The 26,050-nt window shown below is 33.5% G+C and overlaps 2 protein-coding genes and 1 long non-coding RNA gene across 9 annotated transcripts; 2 read left to right on the forward strand and 1 right to left on the reverse strand.

Annotated features, from left to right (window-relative positions):
• The first annotated feature begins 2,508 nt into the window (after positions 1-2,508).
• Positions 2,509-24,105, forward strand: LOC114422318 (ABC transporter C family member 8-like). 7 transcript variants are annotated; one of them, XM_028388621.1, is made up of 12 exons: positions 2,509-2,514; positions 18,289-18,998; positions 19,123-19,443; positions 19,534-19,620; positions 19,698-20,303; positions 20,384-20,548; positions 20,630-20,924; positions 21,049-21,263; positions 21,371-21,676; positions 21,781-21,844; positions 22,347-22,586; positions 22,902-23,223. In XM_028388621.1, the coding sequence occupies exons 2-12, from the start codon at positions 18,378-18,380 to the stop codon at positions 23,015-23,017; spliced, it is 3,036 nt and encodes a 1,011-aa protein (XP_028244422.1). In that variant the 5' UTR covers positions 2,509-2,514; positions 18,289-18,377; the 3' UTR covers positions 23,018-23,223. The 7 variants fall into 7 exon arrangements, 6 of the variants coding, with proteins under 6 accessions (XP_028244422.1, XP_028244420.1, XP_028244421.1 ...); XM_028388619.1 differs by lacking the exon at positions 2,509-2,514 and adding an exon at positions 16,552-16,654 and having other exon boundaries at positions 17,566-18,998; XM_028388620.1 differs by lacking the exon at positions 2,509-2,514 and adding an exon at positions 16,552-16,654 and having other exon boundaries at positions 17,575-18,998.
• Positions 3,223-10,957, forward strand: LOC114422319 (ABC transporter C family member 8-like). The gene is made up of 12 exons (XM_028388622.1): positions 3,223-3,344; positions 3,571-5,528; positions 5,637-5,957; positions 7,832-7,918; positions 8,000-8,590; positions 8,692-8,856; positions 8,944-9,238; positions 9,321-9,535; positions 9,644-9,949; positions 10,057-10,120; positions 10,318-10,557; positions 10,644-10,957. Exons 1-12 carry the CDS (start codon positions 3,320-3,322, stop codon positions 10,772-10,774), a joined length of 4,398 nt encoding a protein of 1,465 aa, XP_028244423.1. The 5' UTR covers positions 3,223-3,319; the 3' UTR covers positions 10,775-10,957.
• LOC114422321 lies at positions 22,651-26,050 on the reverse strand. The gene is made up of 2 exons (XR_003668673.1): positions 25,555-26,050; positions 22,651-22,986 (listed from the first exon to the last, which is right to left on the reverse strand). It is a non-coding gene; the product is annotated as an uncharacterized LOC114422321 (long non-coding RNA).

A 26,050-nucleotide genomic window follows, 5' to 3' on the forward strand; every position in this document is an offset into this window, starting at 1 on the left:
AACAGCCGACATAAATCTCTGTCTGTCTTAGTTATTATTGGCCCAGTCAGATAAATTATCTGTCTGATGAGCAAAGGGGTTATCTGAGACAGCTTGATGGCCTTGAATTATGTACCCTTTCGATCAATTGTGATTATTATTTGGCTTCTTTCATATGATGCGTACATATATGACACGACATGTCAACCCATTATTGATAGTGTGTCTGTACGTAGGTATAACTAACCAAATTAAAGTTCAACACGTACGTACAAAAATAATTTTAATATTATTTTGGAGTTTTAAATTGGTTGTGCCTATAAACATCATGCTCATGCAAGAATTACTCCATCTTAGAAAGTCTCAAAGTCTGCAATACAAGCGTTCAAAATTAATTACAAGCAACATCCAAAGTATAACAATTGGAAACTAAAGTTTTGAAAATCTCTATTACTATTAACTTTGAAGTTTTACTCCAAATTTTCATTTATTTGTATCTGTTTTTTAAGTTCCTTTAAGGTTATTACGTAGAAATAAAAAAAATATAATAATTTATTTTAATAAAATAATTGCAAAATTTCTTATTTTCACCTCTTTTTCTTTCTATTCCACAATAATATGTATGAATAAATTAATTAAAGATTACGAGACAAGTGAGGATATAATTGATAAAATAATAATTAATTTTGAACTTTAAAAATGAAAAGTAAATAGAAATAAAATTCTCTAAAAATTTCACAATTAAAAAGAAATGGAAGTAGTATTTAGTAACCCTGTTGCTCCAGCTAAAGATTATTGTATTGACATTATATATATACGTACCACTGGTACCACATGAATGAATGTTTGCTGATTAAAAAATCTCATAAAATTTAAGAATTTTAAGATTTTTTTTTCTATTCTTAAGAATAGAAACTGGATCTTCTCTGTCAAAAAGAAAGAAAGAGTTGAAATTGAATTCTATAAAAAAATGTTGCTTATCCCGCTGCTTCTGCTGGCTTCAAAGTTCAAACCAAAGAACTGGAACTTAGAAATTGTATTGCTAACAATCAAATCACTCGGCAAACTAGCTAAAAAATGTTAACTTTTATAAACAAGTTCTTCTGTACTAATAATTACCTTACCATTGTACGTTCCAACAATAAAAGACAACATCCGATTCTTAATTTCAAGAACCTGACATCATCAAATCTCAATTTCCATCCATATGTTGTTGCAAATTTAACCACGACTCTTCTGAGGAATCTCAACCCATCATTTTCTGTGTTTTATCCGTCATCATCATCATCTTCGTTGGAAATTGATGGATTGGTTCGTTTCTGGATTTTTTTTTTCACATAATAGTCGATCTCAAGTTTTTATTTTCTAATCAAAATTCTCATAGATGGTATTGATTGAAAAATTACTTGTAACGATGATAATGAAGATTCCCACTTTTTGTCTCTACATTTTTGGGATTATTTTACCTCTTAACTAACATTACAAATTGCATCACATTATGTTTTAATTACAAATAAAAAAAGCTACTACTTCACTAACTGAATAAGTCTTAGAATAATTCTATTTCTCATTTCCTATTTAACCTCTTTAAAAAAAATTGCATATACAGAAGCACACAATATCTCCATTCCCATAATAATATACAATGACAATATATTTTTCTTTATCTTTCTTTAGACATTTTTACTCTTCAATTTCAGGTGATAACTAATGTGACTTTTCTTATGGCATAACTGCAGTTTTATGCTTCAACTGCTCCCTCTCATTTTTTTTATTTAATTTTATTCCTCTTCTTTTCTATTTTATGGAATTTTCTTAATAGATGCTTTAATCAAATAAGTTAATAGGTTAATTATATTAAAAAATAATTAATTTCACCATAAATAACAATAAAATTTATAATATATATTTAATACATATAAATTTATATAATAAATTTTATAATAATTAATTTTAATCTAATAATATATTTTTTTAAGTATATAAATATGTTGGAGGCAGAAAGAAAATCTCTTATACTTATTGTTGTTTTTTTTTTTTGTATTACCAACTATGATTAGTAGTATTTGTACGATGTCTCTGGCTGCTTCTTTGTTTGGTCAAAGAAGTATTTTTTTTCTTTCTTTAATGAAACAAAATTACAAAAGGCTGAAGTAAGCCTGTTATGGTATAACTGTTGGACTAATCCGGGATTTAACTTTGATAACATCGAGTCACATGGGGCCACAGAATGATATAATGGTATTAATATAAGATGGAAATAAAAATTATAACATCTCACTGGACGAAGAATGTGATGATAACTACATTTTATAAAGCCATGCACAGTGTGTTTGGATGGAGAAATTGAAAATTTTGCGAAATTTTAAATTTTAAGAATTTCAAATCTTTTATTTTTAAAATTTTGTATTTTGATAAAAAAAATTAAAATTATGAGGATGAAAAAAATGAATAAAAAAAGAGAAAATATCGTTGGTGTGTTAGCTACGTATTCCTGTATGCTCACACCCGATCGATATTTTAGGAGTTCAGACGGTATTCCTTGAAGAAGACTGTAAGAAGAGAATTTCAATTTCTCACATTTTAGAAGGAAATTAAAATTCCAGATTTTTAGTTGTTTAAAATTCTGTTTTAAAATTCCAAAATTTTAAATTCTTCATAAAAAGCATCCAAACAAGAATTCTAAATTACAGAAATTCAAATTCTCTAATAAATTACTTTCCTCAATTAAAATTTTCTATCCAAACACACTCTTAAGACAATTAATGTACTAATACATTAATTAGTGCATCTATATATTAAAAGCAATGTCGTGCATATATATCATTTAAGCGGGGGTAGTTTTGTAACTTTTGTTGTAAGAGTCCGCTAATAATTCGGATGTTAACTAAGAATAATAAGTTTTTATTAAAATCTGTATCTTGCAAATTATGATATATTTTCTCCTTTGATGGAAAAAATATACTCCTTCCATCAACAACAATTTTTTTCTTCCTAATATATAAGCAAATATCAATCAATTATACTTTAAAATTATTTTTAAAATGTTCTTTATTAAAATTTCAGCAAGTAAACCAATATTAGTGGATTGGATGAAAAATAATATGCAGTTAAAATAAGAAATTTCATTAAAAATAGTTTGTTAGGTTTTTTAATAGAAATTAATGATTTGTAAAGTTTGTGAATATATCACACCAATATCATGGTGAAAAAAATATATTATATAATATGCCTGAACAAAGGGCGTGCCGTACTCAAGTTTCTTTCTTGAAGTATTTGTCCTGTTACTAAGAGGCTGCTTTGCAGCAAAAAAGATATCATTCAAATTCAAGTTCCAAAAATGGCTTACTTTGGGAACATAATAGGTATGTTTATGTTATGATACAGTATGGTTTGTGTTTTCTTTGTGAATGTTTGCAAGTGTAATATGTAAAGATTTCTTGCTTTTCTTCACCATTTTGATGTCACAGTACACGCGTTCTAATTTTATATGCATTAAAGCTCCCTTTTCATGTAAACCAACTTTGAATTGCTGCGTGTAAAAGTGTTGATCAAGCTTTGATGATTTCTCTTTAATGGATATATATGCAGATGATTTCTCAGGGATTTGTCTGAAGGATTTTGATTTCACTTCTTTCTGTTCTCAAAGGACCACAATAGATGCTATAAATCTACTTTTTATCTGTGTCTTCTACACCTCTATGATTATCAGTTTAATGAGAAGAAATTCTCAGTGTGGTAGTCCCAGCAAAAGCAGGTTTTTCATTCTTGTCTCTATCTGCTGTGCTATTATTAGCATTGTGTTTTACAGTATTGGCTTGAGAAATCTCATAGCCAAAACTGATAACTCTAAGCAGCTGAACTGGTTAGCTTGCATTGTCAGAGGATTCATTTGGACTTCTTTGGCAGTTTCTTTGCTTGTTCAGAGACTCAAATGGATCAAAATTCTTAACTCTGTCTGGTGGGCATGTTCCTGTGTACTGGCTTCAGTTCTAAACATTGAAATTCTGTTTAAAAAGCAAGCAATAGAAATTTTTGATGTCATACAATGGTTTTTACACTTTCTTCTTCTCTTCTGTGCCTTCCAAAATCTTGGTTACTTTGTCTCTCAAAGTGTGCCACAAAGTTTATCTGAGCCACTCTTAGACCAAGAAGTTGACACTAAACAAACAGGACTAGGCCGTGCTAACTTTCTCAGCAAATTGACTTTCTCTTGGATTAATTCCTTACTCAGTCTTGGTTACTCAAAGTCACTAGTTCTTGAAGACATCCCTTCCCTTCTTTCTGAAGATGAAGCAAACTTAGGCTACCAAAACTTTATGCATGCATGGGAATCCCTTGTAAGGGAGAGGAGCAAGACCAATACCAAAAACTTGGTTCTTTGGTCTGTTGTTAGAACTCACTTAAAAGAGAACATATTAATAGCTTTTTGGGCACTACTCAGAACCTTTGCCGTTTCTGTTTCTCCTTTAATACTCTATGCTTTTGTAAACTACTCAAATAGTAGGGATGCCAAGAATACAAATCTCAAAGAAGGTCTTTCCATAGTTGGTTTTCTTATTCTCTCCAAAGTGGTTGAATCTTTGTCCCAGAGACATTGGTTTTTTTATTCCAGGAGGTCAGGATTGAGGATGAGATCAGCTCTGATGGTTGCAGTGTATAGAAAACAGCTAAAGCTTTCTAGCTCAGCAAGGAGAAGGCACTCAGCAGGTGAAATTGTGAATTACATTGCAGTTGATGCGTATCGTATGGGAGAATTTCCATGGTGGTTTCATATAGCATGGACATCTACATTGCAACTTGTCCTATCTATTGGTATCCTTTTCGGTGTTGTGGGTGTTGGTGTTCTTCCTGGTTTAGTCCCTCTTCTTATATGTGGACTTATCAATTTTCCATTTGCCAAAATCCTACAGAATTGTATGGCACAGTTCATGATTTCACAGGATGAGCGTCTTAGATCAACTTCAGAAATTCTAAATAGCATGAAAATCATTAAGTTACAATCCTGGGAGGACAAATTCAAGAATTTGGTTGAGAACCTACGTGCTAAAGAGTTCATCTGGCTGTCTAAGGCACAGATCATGAAAGCTTATGGTTCATTTCTATATTGGATGTCTCCTACCATTGTTTCAGCTGTTGTTTTCCTCGGCTGTGCTCTTTTCAATAGTGCCCCATTGAATGCTGGGACCATTTTCACAGTTCTTGCAATGTTGAGGAACTTGGGAGAACCTGTTCGAATGATTCCGGAGGCTCTTTCTATTATGATCCAAGTTAAGGTCTCCTTTGATCGTCTCAATACCATTTTGCTTGATGAAGAGCTAGACGGAAGCGATGGTAACAGAAGAAATATAAACCGAAGTTCAATAAATGCGGTGGAAATTCAAGCTGGTAACTTCGTTTGGGATCATGAATCAGTGTCCCCAACTTTAAGAGATTTGAATTTAGAAATCAAATGGGGACAGAAAGTTGCAGTTTGTGGACCAGTTGGAGCTGGAAAATCATCCCTTTTGTATGCTGTACTTGGAGAGGTTCCCAAGATCTCAGGAACTGTGAGTTACTAACCAAAAGACTGTAGTTTTTGTCATGTCAAATTCATGTTTCTAATCTTGCTAACTAACACTTTTTCCTCCCTGAATCTTCACAATAATGGAAAACAGGTTAATGTGTGTGGCACCATAGCCTATGTTTCTCAAACTTCTTGGATACAAAGTGGGACAGTTCAAGATAATATACTCTTCGGCAAGCCAATGGACAAAACAAGATATGAGAATGCCATTAAAGTTTGTGCTTTAGATAAAGATATTGAAGACTTTAGCCATGGTGATCTTACAGAAATAGGTCAGCGAGGGATTAACATGAGTGGAGGACAAAAGCAAAGGATTCAACTAGCTCGTGCAGTCTACAATGACGCTGACATCTATCTCCTCGATGACCCTTTCAGCGCAGTTGATGCTCACACTGCTGCTATTCTGTTCAATGTAAGAAGCTATCACTTTTAGATTCTTAAACTTCAACACACACTTGTCTCGGTTCAAAACACAGTTGTCTAAGTTTATGAAAAGAAATTCAATTAATAGTAGAAATCATAACATGTGAATTAAAGGTCTCATGTCCTGATATCATATCTATTAGAGCATTTCCTTGAGAAAGGCTAAGTCTCTCCATCATCTCCAGCATGATCATCATCATAGGCTAGCTCACTTGAAGCAAAATAACATTCAACCCAAACACAAACACACACCAAGAGTGAATTATCACGTTTCTAAATAAAATACAGATAAAAAAAGACATAAGCAAAATAGATTATGAAAATATTTATCAGATAATTCAACTTAATACAATTCACGTCACTTCACTACATTATCATTTAAAATTTATTTTTCAATCACCAATCACATTACACATGAATCACATACTCAACTCAAAGACGTAACAACACTCACCAATTTCATAAGAAATAATTCACAAGCGCTATGCAACAATTATACTAACACTCAAACTTATATGCAATGTGTTATGTCACACAATGACATGCCACACAATGAGTATGCTCCAAGGATCGATATAGGCTTAAAGAAATACTCAAACAGGGTGTATTTATCTCAAGGCCTAGACTTCGAAGAATCTATTAGGGTTTCACCTTCCTGATTCATGTATAACCCCTAAAACAACTTTTACACGTAGACAGTGCTAAAAAATTATACAATACCCATGATCTCACACTTATTTTAAAAAACGTTTAACACATTGTGTTACAATTTAACACCTCAGGTTCCTAACTTGGAACCCTACACTTTCGTTTTAACGCCTAGCGCATAAACATTTTTTCTTAAGGTAAATACCAGTTGGGTTATTATATAATTTACAATTCACAACACAAGTAATATCAAGTATTAACCAAATACTTATCGACAACCATATCCCATGTTCATAATTTAACATATCACAACATCAAAATCCTTCGTCACATGTTCACGTGTATCTCACAAATTAACATATGTTCAACTTGTCATTTATATTTAATTTCAATCACAATTTCATGATTTCAATATAACAATTTATCACGCCTCATAAATCATACACAAAACACATATATATTAAATCAATAACTTGCAACATATATGCGCGTAAAATAAAAAAATGAATTTAATAATTTATTTTATTGAATTTAAATACAAGAGAATGAAAAGAGAAAACTCATTTTCCCTTATGTTAAATCTTTCCTTACTTAATTTCATCAATTCAAGCTAATTAGAACAAGACCTAATTTCTAGGATTCACACTCAACACAAGAACATATCAATTTCACAACAATTTCGCATCGGAACATCATTTGGTTCATCAAACACAATCAATTTACGAATAAAAGTATAAAAACAAAATTAAAATTCATAAAAAAACCCAAAAATAACTCAAAATTTATCCTTTAGGAATCTCTACACATATTCATTCTAACCCCAAGCGTGAGTAACTCATTCATTGCTTCGATGTAGTCGTTCAAGCATGTAATGGTGGCATTTCCAGTGCTCTCTAGAGCTCCTTTTCTTCCCGTTACTTTGTTAAGAAATTTGATGACTTAATTTTTATTCCTATTTTTCTAGTTTATTTTATTAATTATAAAACATTTTCTCTCTCTATTAAATAAATAAAAAATAAACCTTTCTCTTATTTTCTAAAACTTTTTTTATTTTCTATAATACTCTTATTTGTTATTTATTCCAAACCTCTATTTTTATTTAAATAAAAATAATTTATTTTAATTAAAATACCGTTTAATTCATTTTTTCTTACAAAAGAATTTCTTTTAATTAATTTTCAGTGAATCAAACAACTTACATTTTCATACTTACAGGACTGTGTAATGACGGCTCTAAGAGAAAAAACAGTCATTCTAGTGACTCATCAAGTGGAGTTTCTCTCAGAAGTTGATACGATCCTGGTAAAGAATCTCATTTGGATGCCTATTACATTACATTTGCATATAATTGATTGACATGAAACGTTATGAATCAAATTCTAGGTAATGGAAGATGGAAAAGTTACTCAATCAGGCAATTACGAGAATCTCCTGACTGCTGGGACAGCCTTTGAACAACTTGTGAGGGCTCATAAGGAAGCAATTACAGAGTTGGATCAAAATAATGAAAAGGGAACTCATAAAGAAGAGTCTCAAGGTTATCTCACTAAAAACCAAAGTGAGGGAGAGATTTCTACCGAGGGTAAACTTGGGGTACAGCTTACCCAAGAAGAAGAAAAACAGATTGGTGATGTTGGCTGGAAGACATTCTGGGATTATATTTCATTTTCCAGGGGTTCATTGATGCTGTGTTGGATCATGTTGGGACAATCTGCTTTTATTGCTTTGCAGACTGCATCAATGTTTTGGCTTGCTCTAGCCATTGAAGTTCCAAAAATAACTAGCGCCATCTTGATTGGAGTTTATGCATTAATTTCATTTTCTAGTGCTGGGTTTGTATATGTAAGATCTCTCTTTACTGCTCACCTTGGGTTAAAAGCTTCTACAGCCTTCTTCAACAGTTTCACAACTGCTATCTTCAATGCTCCTATGTTGTTCTTTGACTCAACCCCTGTGGGAAGGATTTTAACCCGAGTAAGATTTCATTCCCAATGGAAAAGAAAATCTAAACAATTTCCGCTCATTACTATTTAATCATCTTCAAAATTTTGATCATTTTTTTTCCTCTCTTTCAGGCTTCATCAGATTTAAGTATTTTGGACTTTGATATACCTTATTCCATCACCTTTGTAGCATCTGTAGGACTTGAAATAATGGTGACGATTTGTATAATGGCTTTAGTAACATGGCCAGTTCTCATTGTTGCCATTCCTGCAATGGTTGCATCAAAATATGTTCAGGTTTACCAACTTTCATATTTTTCTAGTTCCCGTCCCAGCTTAGATCACAGCTAGAATTTTCTTAATCTTTTTTTTTCCTCCTAAAAGGGATATTATCAAGCCTCAGCAAGGGAATTAATGAGGATCAATGGAACCACAAAAGCTCCTGTCATGAATTTTGCAGCCGAGACATCACTTGGTGTGGTTACTGTAAGAGCATTTAACATGACAGAAATTTTTTTTAGGAATTACTTAAAGCTTGTGGACACAGACGCAGCACTGTTCTTTCATTCTAATGTGGCCATGGAATGGTTAGTTTTAAGGATTGAAGCACTTCAAAATTTGACGGTCATTACTTCAGCTTTGTTACTTATCATAGTTCCTCAGGGATATGTGACCTCAGGTAAAGGTTAATCACCAAGTTTAGGCTTGATGCATGCTATTAACAAGCTAATAATTCTTGACAATTCTCTTGGATTGTGCAGGCCTTGTGGGACTGTCTCTCTCTTATGCTTTCTCCTTGACAGGATCTCAAATATTTTGGACTCGATGGTATTGCAACTTATTAAACTACATTATCTCTGTTGAAAGAATCAAGCAATTCATCCACCTACCAGTGGAGCCTCCAGCCATTTTGGAGGACCACCGGCCTCCATCTTCATGGCCTTCAAAAGGCAGGATTGATCTTCAAGCCTTAGAGGTAAAGTTGCATCATTGTCCTTCAATATTGTTTCTTCATTTTATTACTTTCAATTGGAATAGACACTTCTTTGTGTCTTATGGCCATTTTTTTCTACATTGATTTCAGATTAGATATCGTCCCAATGCTCCATTGGTGCTTAAGGGCATCACTTGTACTTTTAAAGAAGGTAGTAGAGTGGGAGTCGTAGGAAGGACTGGAAGTGGAAAAAGTACACTCATAAGTGCTTTGTTTCGCTTAGTTGATCCAGCAAAAGGTTATATTCTTATAGATGGGATTAACATATGCTCAATTGGGTTGAAGGATTTGAGAATGAAGCTAAGCATCATCCCTCAAGAACCAACTCTTTTCAAGGGCAGCATTAGGACCAACTTGGACCCTCTAGGCCTGTACTCAGATGATGAAATATGGGAGGTGAATGAACTAGCTCTGCAGTTGAAAAATGTTATATTTAAATACCATTCTCTTCTATGTGAGCTTTTCAATAAGCTCAGGTTTGGTTATGTTTAATTTGTATATAGGCTTTAGAGAAATGTCAGCTCAAGGAAACTATCAGCCGTCTACCAAATCTCTTGGACTCTTCTGGTGAGTAAACTTCTATCCAATTCTCTCTGCAGCCTTGGGCAAGAATCTATTGCTGCTTTACTCTTTTGAGGTTTAACTTTAGGAGGAATTCAAAATCATAGTTGTTCTTACATGTTGTACTTTTAAAGCATTCAATTCGCAAATTAAGAAATTGGAACAATTTAGCTATTGAAGTCTAATTCTGACAAGTTATACAGTGAGTGATGAGGGAGGAAATTGGAGCTTGGGACAGCGCCAACTGTTTTGTCTTGGAAGAGTACTACTTAAGAGGAACAGAATTCTTGTTCTAGATGAAGCTACCGCATCCATTGACTCCGCCACAGATGCCATTCTACAACAAATAATTAGACAAGAATTTGTAGAATGCACGGTTATAACTGTGGCTCACAGGGTTCCAACTGTAATAGATAGTGACATGGTCATGGTCCTCTCCTATGGTATGTTCATTACTTGTTCTTTCATTTTTTTTCCACCTTTTACTACTTCTATTCTCTAGTTCACTCAGTTACCTCATTTTTTAAAGGGAAATTGGTGGAATATGAGGAGCCTTCAAGACTAATGGAGACCAACTCCTCATTCTCGAAGCTGGTAGCTGAATATTGGTCCAGCTGCAGGAAGAATTCTTCCTCAAATCTTAGCAGACAGCAACATTGAATAATGAATAATAACATTATGGAAAATCACGTGCAGACTTACTTTTTCACTGTTTTACTTTTAAAATAATCTACCTGATGCAGAGTTATATATCTTTATAAACTCCCCTTCAACATTTGTCGATTTTTTTCTTGGTTTGTTAAGCCATGATAATTTGAAGAACTGCAGCATTTTTAACTAGAATTTGAACATGTTTCTACATATAAAATTAAAATTCCATAGCACTTCAAATTTTCTTACCCAATAAGAAAAAAAATAGAAAAAAGAAGGGAAGTTAATATTTTAAATGGGAGGTGTGATTGTGTCAGAGATGTTTTTGTTTTGGTGTGATTTCCCAAGAGTTTGATTTAGAGGTACTTGAAATTTGGTCTAACATGCTAAGTTCAATAAAGTACTCAGATTCAGATGCTTGAGATAATATTATACCACTCATAACAAAAGCAAGTTATGGAAACTTTTGCAAAATGGTAGAGACAACTGATAGCTAGATAGCTCTTTAATATAATTTACAAGAAAACATCTGTTAATGGTGTTAAGAGATCTGTTTCGAACTTGGCATTTTTTTTATACATAGAAACTTTAATCCCGAGGTTTCTCATGTCCCTTTAACCTTAGTGCTGATAATAGAAAGTTCAAATGATTCTAATAATTTGCATAAAAAGAGAATCTGGCTTTGGCAACATGTAAAAATGGATATTTGACAAGTACTGAAGACTGCTAATTGTTATTGTGGACTGAAACGATATAACAGTTCTACATAATTGATAATGATCAGAAAAAAAAGAGTCTTATCATTATTATTATTATTATGTTCCAAGAAATGACTAAATTGTCCATATTATCCAATACCGGATACAAACTCTAATGTCATCATGAATTTCTAATCTCATGCAAGCAAATCCCTTCTTAATCCCTCAACATTGGCATAATTCTAGTGAATTCACCAGATAAAATAAAATAAGACTTACTTGGGACTTCAAAGCTAGGATGTGACGATTGTGGTTGTGACCAAGCTGAACTCTGTGCTCCTATTGTTGCTGCAGAGGAAGAAAACCAAGGTTGATATGATTTGTGGTGTTGATGAGATGATCCACTCCCTTGAGACAACATCAAAGTGTTGAACTGCATGGAATTCTGAGGTAACGTTGAAGCATTGCTGCTTTCTTGGAACACATTTCCCTAATAACATAAACTAGGATTTGATGGATGTGACTGTGGCTGTGAGAATGAATTGGATGGTCAAGAAAGCAGTTCTTCGAGAAGTCTTCATAACTCCAATGCCATTAAGAGAAAATTTGGCCAAGAAAGCAGCAATGCTTCAACGTTACCTCAGCAATTCTTTGCATTGATTCTTCAACTAACGCACAAAAATTTCCATCTGGATTGATTCTATGTATCTTAAATTAATATAATATCAAATACAAACTGATTAGTTGGACTAGGAATACCAATATAATATCTTATCATATATTCTATCAGATAAGATTAGTTACACTAACAATACTGATAGAATATCTTATCATATATTCTATCATAAACAATCTAATAAAAAAAATCAAGATTGTTATTTTATTAAAATATATTAACAAATTATTTTACGACCTATATATGTATGTATGCATTATAAGCTGAAAAATCTCTCGTTTTGAAAAGTTTATAGAGCAGCAGTAGGGGTGGGTAAAAAGAGAATCTGGCTTTGGCAACATGTAAAAATGGATATTTGACAAGTACTGAAGACTGCTAATTGTTATTGTGGACTGAAACAATATAACAGTTCTACACAATTGATAATGATCAGAAAAAAAAAAGTCTTATCATTATTATTATTATGTTCCAAGAAATGACAAAATTGTCCATATTATCCAATACCGGATACAAACTCTAATGTCATCATGAATTTCTAATCTCATGCAAGCAAATCCCTTCTTAATCCCTCAACATTGGCATAATTCTAGGGAATTCACCAGATAAAATAAAATAAGACTTACTTGGGACTTCAAAGCTAGGATGTGACGATTGTGGTTGTGACCAAGCTGAACTCTGTGCTCCTATTGTTGCTGCAGAGGAAGAAAACCAAGGTTGATATGATTTGTGGTGTTGATGAGATGATCCACTCCCTTGAGACAACATCAAAGTGTTGAACTGCATGGAATTCTGAGGTAACGTTGAAGGATTGCTGCTTTCTTGGAACACATTTCCCTAATAACATAAACTAGGATGTGATGGATGTGGCTGTGGCTGTGAGGATGAATTGGATGGTCAAGAAAGCAGTTCTTCAAGAAGTCTTCATAACTCCAATGCCATTAAGAGAAAATTTGGCCAAGAAAGCAGCAATGCTTCAACGTTACCTCAGAAATTCTTTGCATTGATTCTTCAACTAACGCACAAAAATTTCCATCTGGATTGATTCTATGTATCTTAAGTTAATAGAATATCAAATACAAACTGATTAGTTGGACTAGGAATACCAATATAATATCTTATCATATATTCTATCAGATAAGATTAGTTACACTAACAATACTGATAGAATATTTTATCATATATTCTATCATAAACAATCTAATAAAAAAAATCAAGATTGTTATTTTATTAAAATATAATAACAAATTATTTTACGACCTATATATGTATGTATGCATTATAAGCTGAAAAATCTCTCATTTTGAAAAGTTTATAGAGCAGCAGTAGGGGTGGGTTAAAAGAGAATTTGGCTTTGGCAACATGTAAAAATGGATATTTGACAAGTACTGAAGACTGCTAATTGTTATTGTGGACTGAAACAATATAACAGTTCTACACAATTGATAATGATCAGAAAAAAAAAAGTCTTATCATTATTATTATTATGTTCCAGGAAATGACTAAATTGTCCATATTATCCAATACCGGATACAAACTCTAATGTCATCATGAATTTCTAATCTCATGCAAGCAAATCCCTTCTTAATCCCTCAATATTGGCATAATTCTAGTGAATTCACCAGATAAAATAAAATAAGACTTACTTGGGACGTCAAAGCTAGGATGTGACGATTGTGGTTGTCACCAAGCTGAACTCTGTGCTCCTATTGTTGCTCCAGAGGAAGAAAACCAAGGTTGATATGATTTGTGGTGTTGATGAGATGATCCACTCCCTTGAGACAACATCAAAGTGTTGAACTGCATGGAATTCTGAGGTAACGTTGAAGGATTGCTGCTTTCTTGGAACACATTTCCCTAATAACATAAACTAGGATGTGATGGATGTGGCTGTGGCTGTGAGGATGAATTGGATGGTCAAGAAAGCAGTTCTTCAAGAAGTCTTCATAACTCCAATGCCATTAAGAGAAAATTTGGCCAAGAAAGCAGCAATGCTTCAATGTTACCTCAGAAATTCTTTGCATTGATTCTTCAACTAACGCACAAAAATTTCCATCTGGATTGATTCTATGTATCTTAGGTTAATAGAATATCAAATACAAACTGATTAGTTGGACTAGGAATACCAATATAATATCTTATCATATATTCTATCAGATAAGATTAGTTACACTAATAATACTGATAGAATATCTTATCATATATTCTATCATAAACAATCTAATAAAAGAAAATCAGGATTGTTATTTTATTAAAATATAATAACAAATTATTTTACGACCTATATATGTATGTATGCATTATAAGCTGAAAAATCTCTCGTTTTGAAAAGTTTATAGAACAGCAATAGGGGTGGGTAAAAAGAGAATCTGGCTTTGGCAACATGTAAAAATGGATATTTGACAAGTACTGAAGACTGCTAATTGTTATTGTGGACTGAAACAATATAACAGTTCTACACAATTGATAATGATCAGAAAAAAAAAGTCTTATCATTATTATTATTATGTTCCAAGAAATGACTAAATTGTCCATATTATCCAATACCGGATACAAACTCTAATGTCATCATGAATTTCTAATCTCATGCAAGCAAATCCCTCAACATTTGCATAATTCTAGTGAATTCACCAGATAAAATAAAATAAGACTTACTTGGGACTTCAAAGCTAGGATGTGACGATTGTGGTTGTGACCAAGCTGAACTCTGTGCTCCTATTGTTGCTCCAGGGGAAGAAAACCAAGGTTGATATGATTTGTGGTGTTGATGAGATGATCCACTCCCTTGAGACAACATCAAAGTGTTGAACTGCATGGAATTCTGAGGTAACGTTCAAGCATTGCTGCTTTCTTGGAACACATTTCCCTAATAACATAAACTAGGATGTGGCTGTGGCTGTGAGGATGAATTGGATGGTCAAGAAAGCAGTTCTTCGAGAAGTCTTCATAACTCCAATGCCATTAAGAGAAAATTTGGCCAAGAAAGCAGCAATGCTTCAACGTTACCTCAGCAATTCTTTGCATTGATTCTTCAACTAACGCACAAAAATTTCCATCTGGATTGATTCTATGTATCTTAAATTAATAGAATATCAAAGATAAACTGATTAGTTGGGCTAAGAATACCAATCTAATATCTTATCATATATTCTCAGATAAGATTAGTTAGACTAACAGATAAAATATCTTATCATATATTATATCATAAACAATCTAATAAAAAAAATCAAGATTGTTATCTTATTAAAATATAAGAACAAATTATTTTACTACCTATATATATATATGGGTTATAAGCGGAAAAATTTCTCGTTTTGAAAAGTTTATAGACCAGTCTTCTTAAACGGTTCATGATTATGTCATATTTTTGGGTCAATCCCATTTAACCTGTTGACTATGCGGATTTGGTCCGCGGGTCCACGGGTTGTCCACAGCCCGCATTAGGTTTGATTTTCGTGACTCTGACCCAATTATATTCGGTTTGTAACATTTTTGTGACTCTGACCCAATTACATCCACTACAACAAAGTATATCTTTTGTAACATTTAAAAAATATCGATAAAGCATCAATAAATATTACTAACATGTTTTTCACACGATATTTTATAAATTCGTAATGAATATTGACAATTTTAAAATCATGACAAATCATGTTTTTAAAATGTTAATAATCATGTCACTGGTTATCAGAGAAATTCAAATGGTAGAATAAAAATAAAGCTTTTCATATGTCAAGTAGTAAAAGTGAATTTTTCAGGAAGTAAAAAGAAAAGTCGAATATATATTAAGAATCAATAATATTTTTTAACCTAAAATAAATTTTATAATAAGAAAATATATTATTATATTTTTTTTCTTCTAAAACTTATAAAACAAAGGATCTGCTAAATAAAAAAATGTATACATACAATTAAAAAGTACATGGAAACATATGAAAATCAAAATCAATCACATACTTGATTATTAAAGTTATATTGTTTACAAAGAGAGTTTTACCAACAAGTTATTGGTCCAAATGATCTTGGACTCAGTTCCTTTAGTAAGGTTTCAAGAATCTTGTAATATGATTGGGAGGGAAAACTTCATTAAAGATATCCATATTAGTTATCAATAAAATTAGTGAATATTTACACTAATACTATGCTACGAAAAAGGGAAAATTTTATATCAAAATAACTTATGAGAATTACAAAAGTCTAATTGATATAATGTGTTCATTATTCCTGCTTATTATTCCTACTTTTAACACCGAGTTTTTATTTTATTACTTTTGTAACTCACATCAAATCCTAAAGTATCTCAAAAACAATTAATCATTAACTCTCTTGATACGTTGAGTTAAGAAAAAAAATAGAAAGACTTATTATAAAAAGAAAAAGATAATAGTACAACCAAAAAAAAAGTGTAACAAAAAATTGGATGGATAGGACGAGGACCTCGAGGAACACACCTCTTGTCGTGCATGCAACAAGCCACTCTCTGAACTACATAAATGGCTTGCTTGGGAGGCACAACAGGTACGCCATATAGGACACTTATATTTTGTTGCCTTAAATATATTTTTTCGTCGATGTAAATATACTAAATTTTGGATTTTATCCCTGTAAATTTTGGTTTGTTTTTTGTTCCTGTAAAATTATAATTTGTGACTTTTTTGTCTATACCAGAGTAACTTTGATATATTTAGAGGAACGAAATCCATTCCTCTTGTAGTTGTAGTTGTAGGTGTGTACATGGTGTTTTACTTCTTGCTCTTCTTCAAGACAACCTCGTATTCAGATGCAACTTTTAAGAATTGGGATAGTGCTTCTATATATACAGAACATGTTTTCTTTAAGTTTTCAAACTTTGAATGTAAAGATTATTATGAACTCTCATTGTTTCTCTTTTACTGGATTTGCTGATAACTTCTCATGGATTTGCCTTGGAGAATTCAGTTTGACTTCCTTTTCCACCCAAAGGTGTATAATAGACATTATCAACATTTTTTTTATGGGTGTCTTTTATGCATCATTGCTCTCCAATCTGATCAAGAAAAGCCCTGCAAGTAGTAGCTACAGAAAGGGGTGGATTCATGTAGTTGCTTCAGTATGTTGTACTCTTTTAAGCATTGCATATTTTATTGATGGTTTGTGGAATCTCATAGCCAAAAAAACCACTGGCTTCAATCAGCTGAACTTGTTGGTTTGCATTATCAGAGGACTAGTTTGGATTTCTTTAGCAGTTTCATTGTTTGTTCAAAGATCCCAATGGATAAAAATTTCATGCTCTATTTGGTGGATGACTTCATGTACATTGGTTTCAGCATTCAATGTTGAAATTCTAGTCAAAGAGCATACATTTGAAATTTTTTATATGGCAATATGGCCAGTGCACATTCTAACTATTTTCTGTGCCTTCCAAAACCATGGCTTCTTTGTCCCACAAGAAACACCAGATGCCAGTTTATGTGAGCCTCTATTAGTTCATAAGGACATGCATAAACAAACAGAACTAGGTCATGCCTCTTTTTGCAGCCGATTCAGTTTCTCTTGGATGAATGCTTTACTCAGTTTGGGTTACTCAAAGCCACTAGCACTTGAAGACATCCCTTCTCTTGCTTCTGAAGATAAAGCTGATTTTGCCTATCAAAAGTTTGTACATGCATGGGATTCCCTTTTGAGGGAGAGGGGCAGGAACAATTCTAGAAACTTGGTTCTATGGTCCATAGCTCGAGTTTACTTGAACGAAAACATCTTCATAGCTATTTGTGCATTTCTCAGGACAATTTGTGCTGTTGTTTCTCCTTTACTTGTTTATGCTTTTGTAAACTATTCCAGTAGCATTGAGGAAGAGCTAAAACAAGGAATAGCCATAGTGGGGTGTCTTATATTTGCCAAGGTAGTTGAGTCTGTTTCTCAGAGGCATTGGTCTTTTAACTCAAGGAGGTTAGGAATGAAAATGAGATCAGCTTTAATGGCTGCAGTGTATCAAAAGCAATTAAAACTTTCAGCTTTGGGTAGGAGAAGGCATTCAACTGGTGAGATTGTGAATTACATTGCAGTTGATGCCTATCGAATGGGGGAGTTTCCATGGTGGTTTCATACTTTAATGTTTTCTGCATTGCAAGTTTTTCTGGCTCTTGGTGTCCTTTTTGGTGTTGTTGGTCTAGGTGCTCTTCCTGGTTTGGTGCCTCTTATCATTTGTGGATTTCTCAATGTACCATTTGCAAAGATCCTTCAAAAATGTAGGTCGGAATTTATGATTGCACAGGATGAGCGTCTGAGGTCAACTTCAGAGATTCTTAGTAGTATGAAAATCATAAAGCTACAATCCTGGGAGGATAACTTCAAGAAATTTGTTGAATCCCTTCGCGCTAAAGAGTTTAAATGTTTGGCTGAAGCACAGTTTATGAGAGCTTATGGAACATTTATATATTGGATGTCTCCTGCCATCATTTCCTCGGTTATTTTTGTGGGATGCGCGCTTTTCCAGAGTTCCCCGTTGAATGCTGCAACTATCTTCTCAGTTCTTGCAGCATTGAGAAGCATGGGAGAACCTGTCACATTGATTCCAGAAGCACTTTCTGTTCTGATCCAAGTTAAGGTCTCCTTTGATCGTATCAACACTTTTTTGCTTGATGATGAGATAAAAAGTGATGATATTAGAAGAACTTCAAAACAAGATTCTTGCAGCAAGAGTGTTGAAATTCTAGCAGGCAACTTCAGTTGGGATCAGCAGCAATCAGTGCCTCCAACTTTGAGGAAAGTGAATTTTGAGATCAAGTGGGGGCAGACAGTAGCAGTTTGTGGCCCAGTTGGAGCTGGAAAAACATCTCTCCTGTATGCAATACTTGGAGAGATACCCAAAATTTCAGGAATTGTGAGTTATTGATCATCCAAATTTAGTATATTATAACATTAAACATGAAGCAACTTAGTAATTTTAATGACTATTAAACTCTTTATTTATTTTTCTTTTTTGCTCTTGTGAAAATGGAAAACAGGTTAGTGTATGTGGAACACTTGCCTACGTTTCCCAAACTCCTTGGATCCAAAGTGGTACAATTCGTGATAATATTCTCTATGGAAAACCAATGGATGAAACCAGGTATGGATATACCATTAAGGTCTGTGCCTTGGATAAGGATATTGATGGATTTAGACATGGTGATCTTACGGAAATAGGTCAGAGAGGGATCAACATGAGTGGAGGACAAAAGCAAAGGATTCAACTAGCTCGTGCAGTCTATAATGATGCTGATATCTATCTCCTAGATGACCCTTTTAGTGCTGTAGATGCTCATACTGCTTCTATTCTGTTTAATGTAACTTGAACCACAATTTGATTCTAAAAAACAATGAAACCATTGGATCATATACTGGAAACTATTCTGATTTATGTTATGCAATTGCAGGATTGTGTCAGGGTTGCTTTAAGAAGGAAAACAGTTATTCTTGTGACTCATCAAGTTGAATTTCTCTCAAAAGTTGATAAAATCTTGGTATTGTCTCATATTCAAATTCTATATTTCTATTTGTTCTCTACCCATTAGTAAGGAAACTGTGTTTGCAATTTTAGGTAATGGAAAGAGGAAAAATTACTCAATTGGGTAATTATGAAGATCTGTTGACTGCTGGAACAGCATTTGAACAACTTTTGAGTGCTCATAGAGAGGCAATTACAGGGATAGAAAAAAGTAGTGCATACAAAAGAGAAGTTGAAAATTTGGTTGCAGTTCAGCTTGAGGACTCTCATGTTTGTAATCTCACTAAAGGTGGAAGTGATGGGGACATTTCTACCAAGATTCAACTTACACAAGAAGAAGAAAAGGAGAGTGGTGATGTTGGGTGGAAGCCATTCTGTGACTATATTTTCTTCCCCAAGGGATCTTTGCTTCTATGTTTGAGCATATTAGCACAATTTGCTTTTGTAGGTTTTCAGGCTGCATCAACTTATTGGCTTGCTCTAGCCATTGAAATGCAAAAAGTAACTAGCAGCATCTTAATTGGAGTTTATAGTGTGATTTCTTTTTTAAGCATTGTCTTTGTATATCTGAGGTCTTATTTTGCTGCACATCTTGGTTTAAAAGCTTCTAAAGCTTTTTTCTCTGCCTTCACTGATGCTATCTTTAATGCTCCTATGTTGTTCTTTGATTCAACCCCTATAGGAAGGATTTTGACCCGAGTAAGGTTCTTACTGTGTATTGAAAGACTGATCTCTATTCTTGTAACTGTTCTTTGACCCAATATGTCTCTAACTTACAGGCTTCATCAGATTTGAGTATTTTAGATTTTGATATCCCTTTTACCACCATCTTTGTAACATCTGAAATAGCTGAACTTCTGACAATGATTGGGATAATGGTTTCGGTCACATGGCAAGTGCTCATTGTTGCAGTTCTTGCCATGGTGGCCTCAAAATATGTTCAGGTAATTTTTTTCCTAGCCCTGCTCAAATGTAGTAATGATCGTTTTGTTATTTTACCTGTGCTTTTTTTTTTTTGGATGAAGGGCTATTATCAAGCTTCTGCTAGAGAAATTATACGGATCAATGGAACTACTAAAGCTCCTCTTATGAATTTTACAGCTGAGACATCACTTGGTGCAGTTACTATCAGAGCTTTCAACATGACTGACAGATTTTTCAAAAACTACCTTAATCTTGTTGACACAGATGCCACAATGTTCTTTCATTCCAATGCTGCTATCGAATGGTTAATTCTGAGGATTGAATTACTTCAAAATTTGACACTCTTCACTGCAGCTTTGCTGCTTGTTCTACTTCCAAAGGGATATGTGGCCCCTGGTATTGTTATTCAATCATTACTCAACAAAATTAGCGTATATTACATTCTCATGTTATGTTCATATATTTGAATTTATTTCTTGCTGATAATTTCTAGCAATTTTTTGGGTTTGTCTGGTTACAGGCCTTGTTGGACTTTCTCTGTCTTATGCTTTTTCATTGACAGCAACCGTAGTTTATCTGACTCGAATGTTTTGTAACTTATCAAACTATGTAATCTCTGTTGAAAGAATCAAGCAATTCATTCACATACCGGCAGAGCCTAGTGCAATTGTAGAGGATAATAGACCACCACCTTCTTGGCCTTCCAAGGGTAGAATAGATCTCCAATCTCTAGAGGTAACGAACTAACCAAATATATACTTATGTGATTGCGTCTCTTTTCCACCTTTATCCTTGTTCATGACAAATGAATTCAAGTCTGATTCTCTGTACAACGATTTCAGATTAGATATCGGCCAAATGCTCCATTAGTTCTTAAGGGCATCTCTTGTAGGTTTGAAGAAGGGAGTAGAGTGGGAGTTGTGGGAAGGACTGGAAGTGGAAAAACTACACTTATAAGTGCTTTGTTTCGCTTAGTTGAGCCTACCAGAGGTGACATTCTTATTGATGGTATTAATATCTGCTCAATAGGGCTAAAAGATTTGAGAACAAAGCTAAGCATCATTCCTCAAGAACCAACTCTTTTCAAGGGCAGCATTCGAAAGAACTTGGACCCTCTATGCCTGTACTCTGATGATGAAATATGGAAGGTAAATCAACTGGCTCTACAATTGAAAAAACATGTAATAAATTGAATTGTTTTTCTCTATTTCTATTCACTAAGCAAAGGTTTTGTGGGCTTTCATTTTTACAGGCTTTAGAGAAATGTCAGCTTAAGGCAACAATTAGTAGTCTTCCAAATCTCTTGGACACTTCTGGTGTGTTAAATCTGTGAACTTGAAGCATACTCAAAGTGACAACAATCAAACTCTATATTAATTGATAGGACCAGTTACATGAATCAATCAATAAATATAGTTAGTTCTTTCAAATTATTTGCAAAACTGTATTGTTGATCCATACCATTAAAGATTTGACAAAATTTTACATGGACTATGAATTTCTTAACCGAAACTACCTTTTATGAGTTCAGGGCCAGGCATGTAAATTTTTGATACAGATCAAAATATAGGTAGACAGATACAATATATACCAAATTGGGAAATGCAAGCCCTTTCTAACCTAAGGTGTTTTGTCTCTCTTTTGAAATAACAAGATCATTTTAAAGCTACAATGAGTGAATAAAAACCCTGGTTATAATAGTGCAACTGTGCAACAATGACTGCATATTAGTCAAATTAAAATTTTACACATATAATGTATCAACAAAAAAAAATTTTACTCCTGACTGAAATAGTCTAATTCTGACCAACTTAACAGTGAGTGATGAAGGTGAAAACTGGAGTGTGGGACAGCGTCAACTCATATGTCTCGGAAGAGTGCTTCTTAAGAGGAACAGAATTCTTGTTCTGGATGAAGCTACTGCTTCCATTGATTCTGCCACAGATGTTATTCTTCAACAAGTCATCAGACAAGAATTTTCAGAATGCACAGTTATAACGGTGGCTCACAGAGTTCCAACTGTAATAGACAGTGACATGGTCATGGTCCTATCCTATGGTATGTTGTTATTATTATTAATAGGCACTCCGTGCCTAGACTTGGAAGTTACCTATACATGTGGTTGAGTGTAACTTGTATTGAATGATGCAAAATGTTTTAGTTTGTGGTGATTTACAATAATTGAGGATAAAAAGGTTCAAAAGAAAAATGACACCAAATGAGATTATTCCATTTATAATAGTTACTTGGGGGAGGGGGTTACAAATTATGATATGCTACTTGGCTTCTTGTTTCAAATTTTCTTTTCCTAGATACAACTGTGCTACTTCTTTTGTCATCCCTTTTTCCTTATGTTTATTCTGCTTACTGCAGGGAAAGTGGTGGAGTATGACAAGCCTTCAAAGCTCATGGGTACGAACTCTTCATTCTCCATGCTGGTAGCTGAATATTGGTCCAACTGCAATAGGAATTCGCTCCCAAAAGATTAGCATGTTTCAGCATTAGCACTGAGGAGAAGCAATATAATGAGAGCTAGAATGTAAAGTTCAATAATTTTCTTTACACGTATGAAACTCAATTATTATTTTTTATTGGTTACATGAGCTAAAAATGTATGAAACTCAATTATTATTATTTTTTGTTACATGAGCTAAAAATGTATGAAACTCAATTGAATACTCATTTTTAAATCAAATAATAATACCTATTTTCCTTATAATAGAAACCTGAAGTAAATGCACTAATCTTTGTTAATGCAACCGCTATTTTTAATGTACACCATTGTTTCTTTTGTGATTTGAAATTCTGTATTGTATTTTAGTTAGCTGTTATGTCATGTTTTTTTGGTACATCTGTTTTGGGCTACATTTGTGGGACAATTTTTTAAATAAAAATTACCTATAAATTGTAATATATTTACATTGGGTGAGTCACGTCTTAAAACACAACTTTATATTTAAAAATTATATTTCAAAACACGACTTATTATTATGTAAATGCATTTTTCAATTTAAATTAAAAACAACTGTCTAGTTTAGTAACATAATTATTTGTGTTTATTGATGTCTTGTTACTAAACACAATTTTTTATTTTTTTATTTTATTTTCCTAAAGTCATGACTCAACTCACAACTTCGCCCGTGTTTTGTTTGTTTTTTCTAAAAAAATATTTTTAAAACCAATTTATTTAAGACGACCTTGATTTATTTAAGAAAAAGAATGAAAGATGTGTTATAGAATACAATCTATCCAATTATGTCATGTAAGCCGAATTACAAAAATAAACAATTGTTTTTTAAAATACATTTAACTAAACAATGACTAAATTTCCGGCCAATCGGTTCCCCCTCCCCCGGCGGCACAGCACCGCCGTCGACGGCGAGCCCTAACTCATCATTCTCTTCGTTGAATTTTGCTGGCTCTCTCCGTAGTTGATAAGTTCGTTGCTCCTGATGCATGCAGATGACGATGATTTTCCGGTTTCGAGGATGTCACGATGGACTCGACGGTGTTCTCGCTGCATTACCGGAGCCTCGCTCGGTCAGATTCCGGTAACATTCAGACTCGCCAGTTTGGCCTCACTTCGCCGAGCTCTCAGGAAAGTTTCATGGAGCTCACGGAGGCGAAGAGGATTTACGGCGAAGCGGTGCTCGATGCGGAGAATGCTGGCAGAGACTCGAACGACATGAGCATCGAGGGAGAGCACCAAAAGAAACATCGATTCGACAGAGTCTCTCCTGCGTTTGATGCAATTTTTTTGCAGAAGGAGCGCCAAATGTGAAAAATAATTGTGTTTTCTTTTTAACTACTTCTAATTTAGGAGCTTTATTTTTCAATATGTTATGAACTTGCAAAAAAATATGTCCACGCTGAAACTGAAGTTGCAAGTTTTTAATTTGAAACACAATGTTTCTAGTGGAGACTAGTGACAGCTAGACAAGCTAACATGGTTTAATTGTGGTAATTAAGAGAATTGTTTTGAATTTTCTTTACATCTTTTTGAATTATGGTAAAAGAAACAAAACAATTGGTACTGCTTAAGAATGAAGTAATTTCTCCATTTGATAGCTTTGTGTGTTATTAATTCAAATGTGATCAACATATCTCCTGCTTAAGAACAAAAGTATATGCTCTGACAAGTGCCCCATTTTACAGACTTACTTTTTCACTGCTTTACTTTTAAAATACCCTACCTGATGCAGAGTTGTATATCTTTATAAATTCCCCTTCAACATTTGTCGATTTTTTCTTGGTTTGTTGAGCCATGATAATTTGAAGAACTGCAGCATTTTAACTAGAAAAAGAAGGGAAGTTAGTATTTTAAATGGGAGGTGTGATTGAAGAGAGTGATTGTGTCAGTCTGTTAGAGGTGCTTTTGTTTTGCTGTGACTTCCCGAGAGTTTTATTTAGGGGTACTTGAAATTTGGTCTAACATGCTAAGTCAATAATGTACTCACAATCAGGTGCTTTAGGTAATATTATACCGCTCATAACAGAAGCAAGTTATGGAAACCTTCGCAAAATGGTAGAGACAACTGATAGCTAGATAGCTCTTTAATATAATTTACAAGAAAACATTTGTTAATGGTGTTAAGAGAACTGTTTCAAACTTCTTGGCATTTTTTTTAATTCACAGAAACTTTAATCCCGCCGTTCCTCATGTCCCTTTAAACTTAGTGCTGATAATAGAAAGTTCAAATGATTCTAATAATTTACATCAAAAGAGAATCTGGCTTTGGCAACATGTAAAAATGGATATTTGACAAGTACTGGGGACTGCTAATTGTTATTGTGGACCGAAACAATATAACAATTCTACACAACTGATAATGATCAGAAAAAAAGTCTTATCATTATTATTATTACTATGTTCCAAGAAATGACTAAATTGTCCATATTAAGCATACCAGATACAAACTTTAATGTCATCATGAATTTCTAATCTCATGCAAGCAAATCACTTCTAAATCCCTCAACATTGGCATAATTCTAGTGAATTCACCAGATAAAATAAAATAAGACTTACTTGGGACTTCAAAGCTAGGATGTGACGATTGTGGTTGTGACCACGCTGAACTCTGTGCTCCTATTGTTGCTGCAGAGGAAGAAAAGCAAGGTTGATATGATTTGTGGTGTTGATGAGATGATCTACACTCCCTTGAGACAACATCAAAGTGTTGAACTGATGCATGAAATTCTGAGGTATTGTTGAAGAATTGCTGCTTTCTTGGCCCACATTTCCCTAATAACATAAACTAGGATGTGATGAATGTCGCTGTGGCTGTGAGGAGGCAGTTCTTCAAGAAGTCTTCATAACTCTAATGCCATTACGAGAAAATTTGGCCAAGAAAACAGCAATACCTCAACAATTCTTTGCATTGATTCTTCAACGAAGACACAAATTTTCATGTGTATTGATGCTTTGTATGTTAAATATCTTAAATTACAAAAAATTCTTGGTAAAAGAAAATCAAGATTATTCCCATATTAGAATATTGGAACAATCTTGGTTTTATTTTATC

This window comes from Glycine soja, chromosome 8 (assembly GCF_004193775.1).
Source record: "Glycine soja cultivar W05 chromosome 8, ASM419377v2, whole genome shotgun sequence".
Lineage (NCBI taxonomy): Eukaryota > Viridiplantae > Streptophyta > Magnoliopsida > Fabales > Fabaceae > Glycine > Glycine soja.

Bases quoted from the DNA above. Each gene is read 5' to 3' on its own strand.
- LOC114422318 (XM_028388616.1), top strand. From the start codon at position 16,917: ATGCAACTTTTAAGAATTGGGATAGTGCTTCTATATATACAGAACATG. The intron at 18,999-19,122 runs GTGAGTTATTGA...AATGGAAAACAG, and splicing joins TACCCAAAATTTCAGGAATT to GTTAGTGTATGTGGAACACT. The intron at 21,264-21,370 runs GTAACGAACTAA...CAACGATTTCAG, and splicing joins TAGATCTCCAATCTCTAGAG to ATTAGATATCGGCCAAATGC.
- LOC114422319 (XM_028388622.1), top strand. From the start codon at position 3,320: ATGGCTTACTTTGGGAACATAATAG. The intron at 5,958-7,831 runs GTAAGAAGCTAT...TCATACTTACAG, and splicing joins CTGCTGCTATTCTGTTCAAT to GACTGTGTAATGACGGCTCT. The intron at 10,121-10,317 runs GTGAGTAAACTT...CAAGTTATACAG, and splicing joins AAATCTCTTGGACTCTTCTG to TGAGTGATGAGGGAGGAAAT.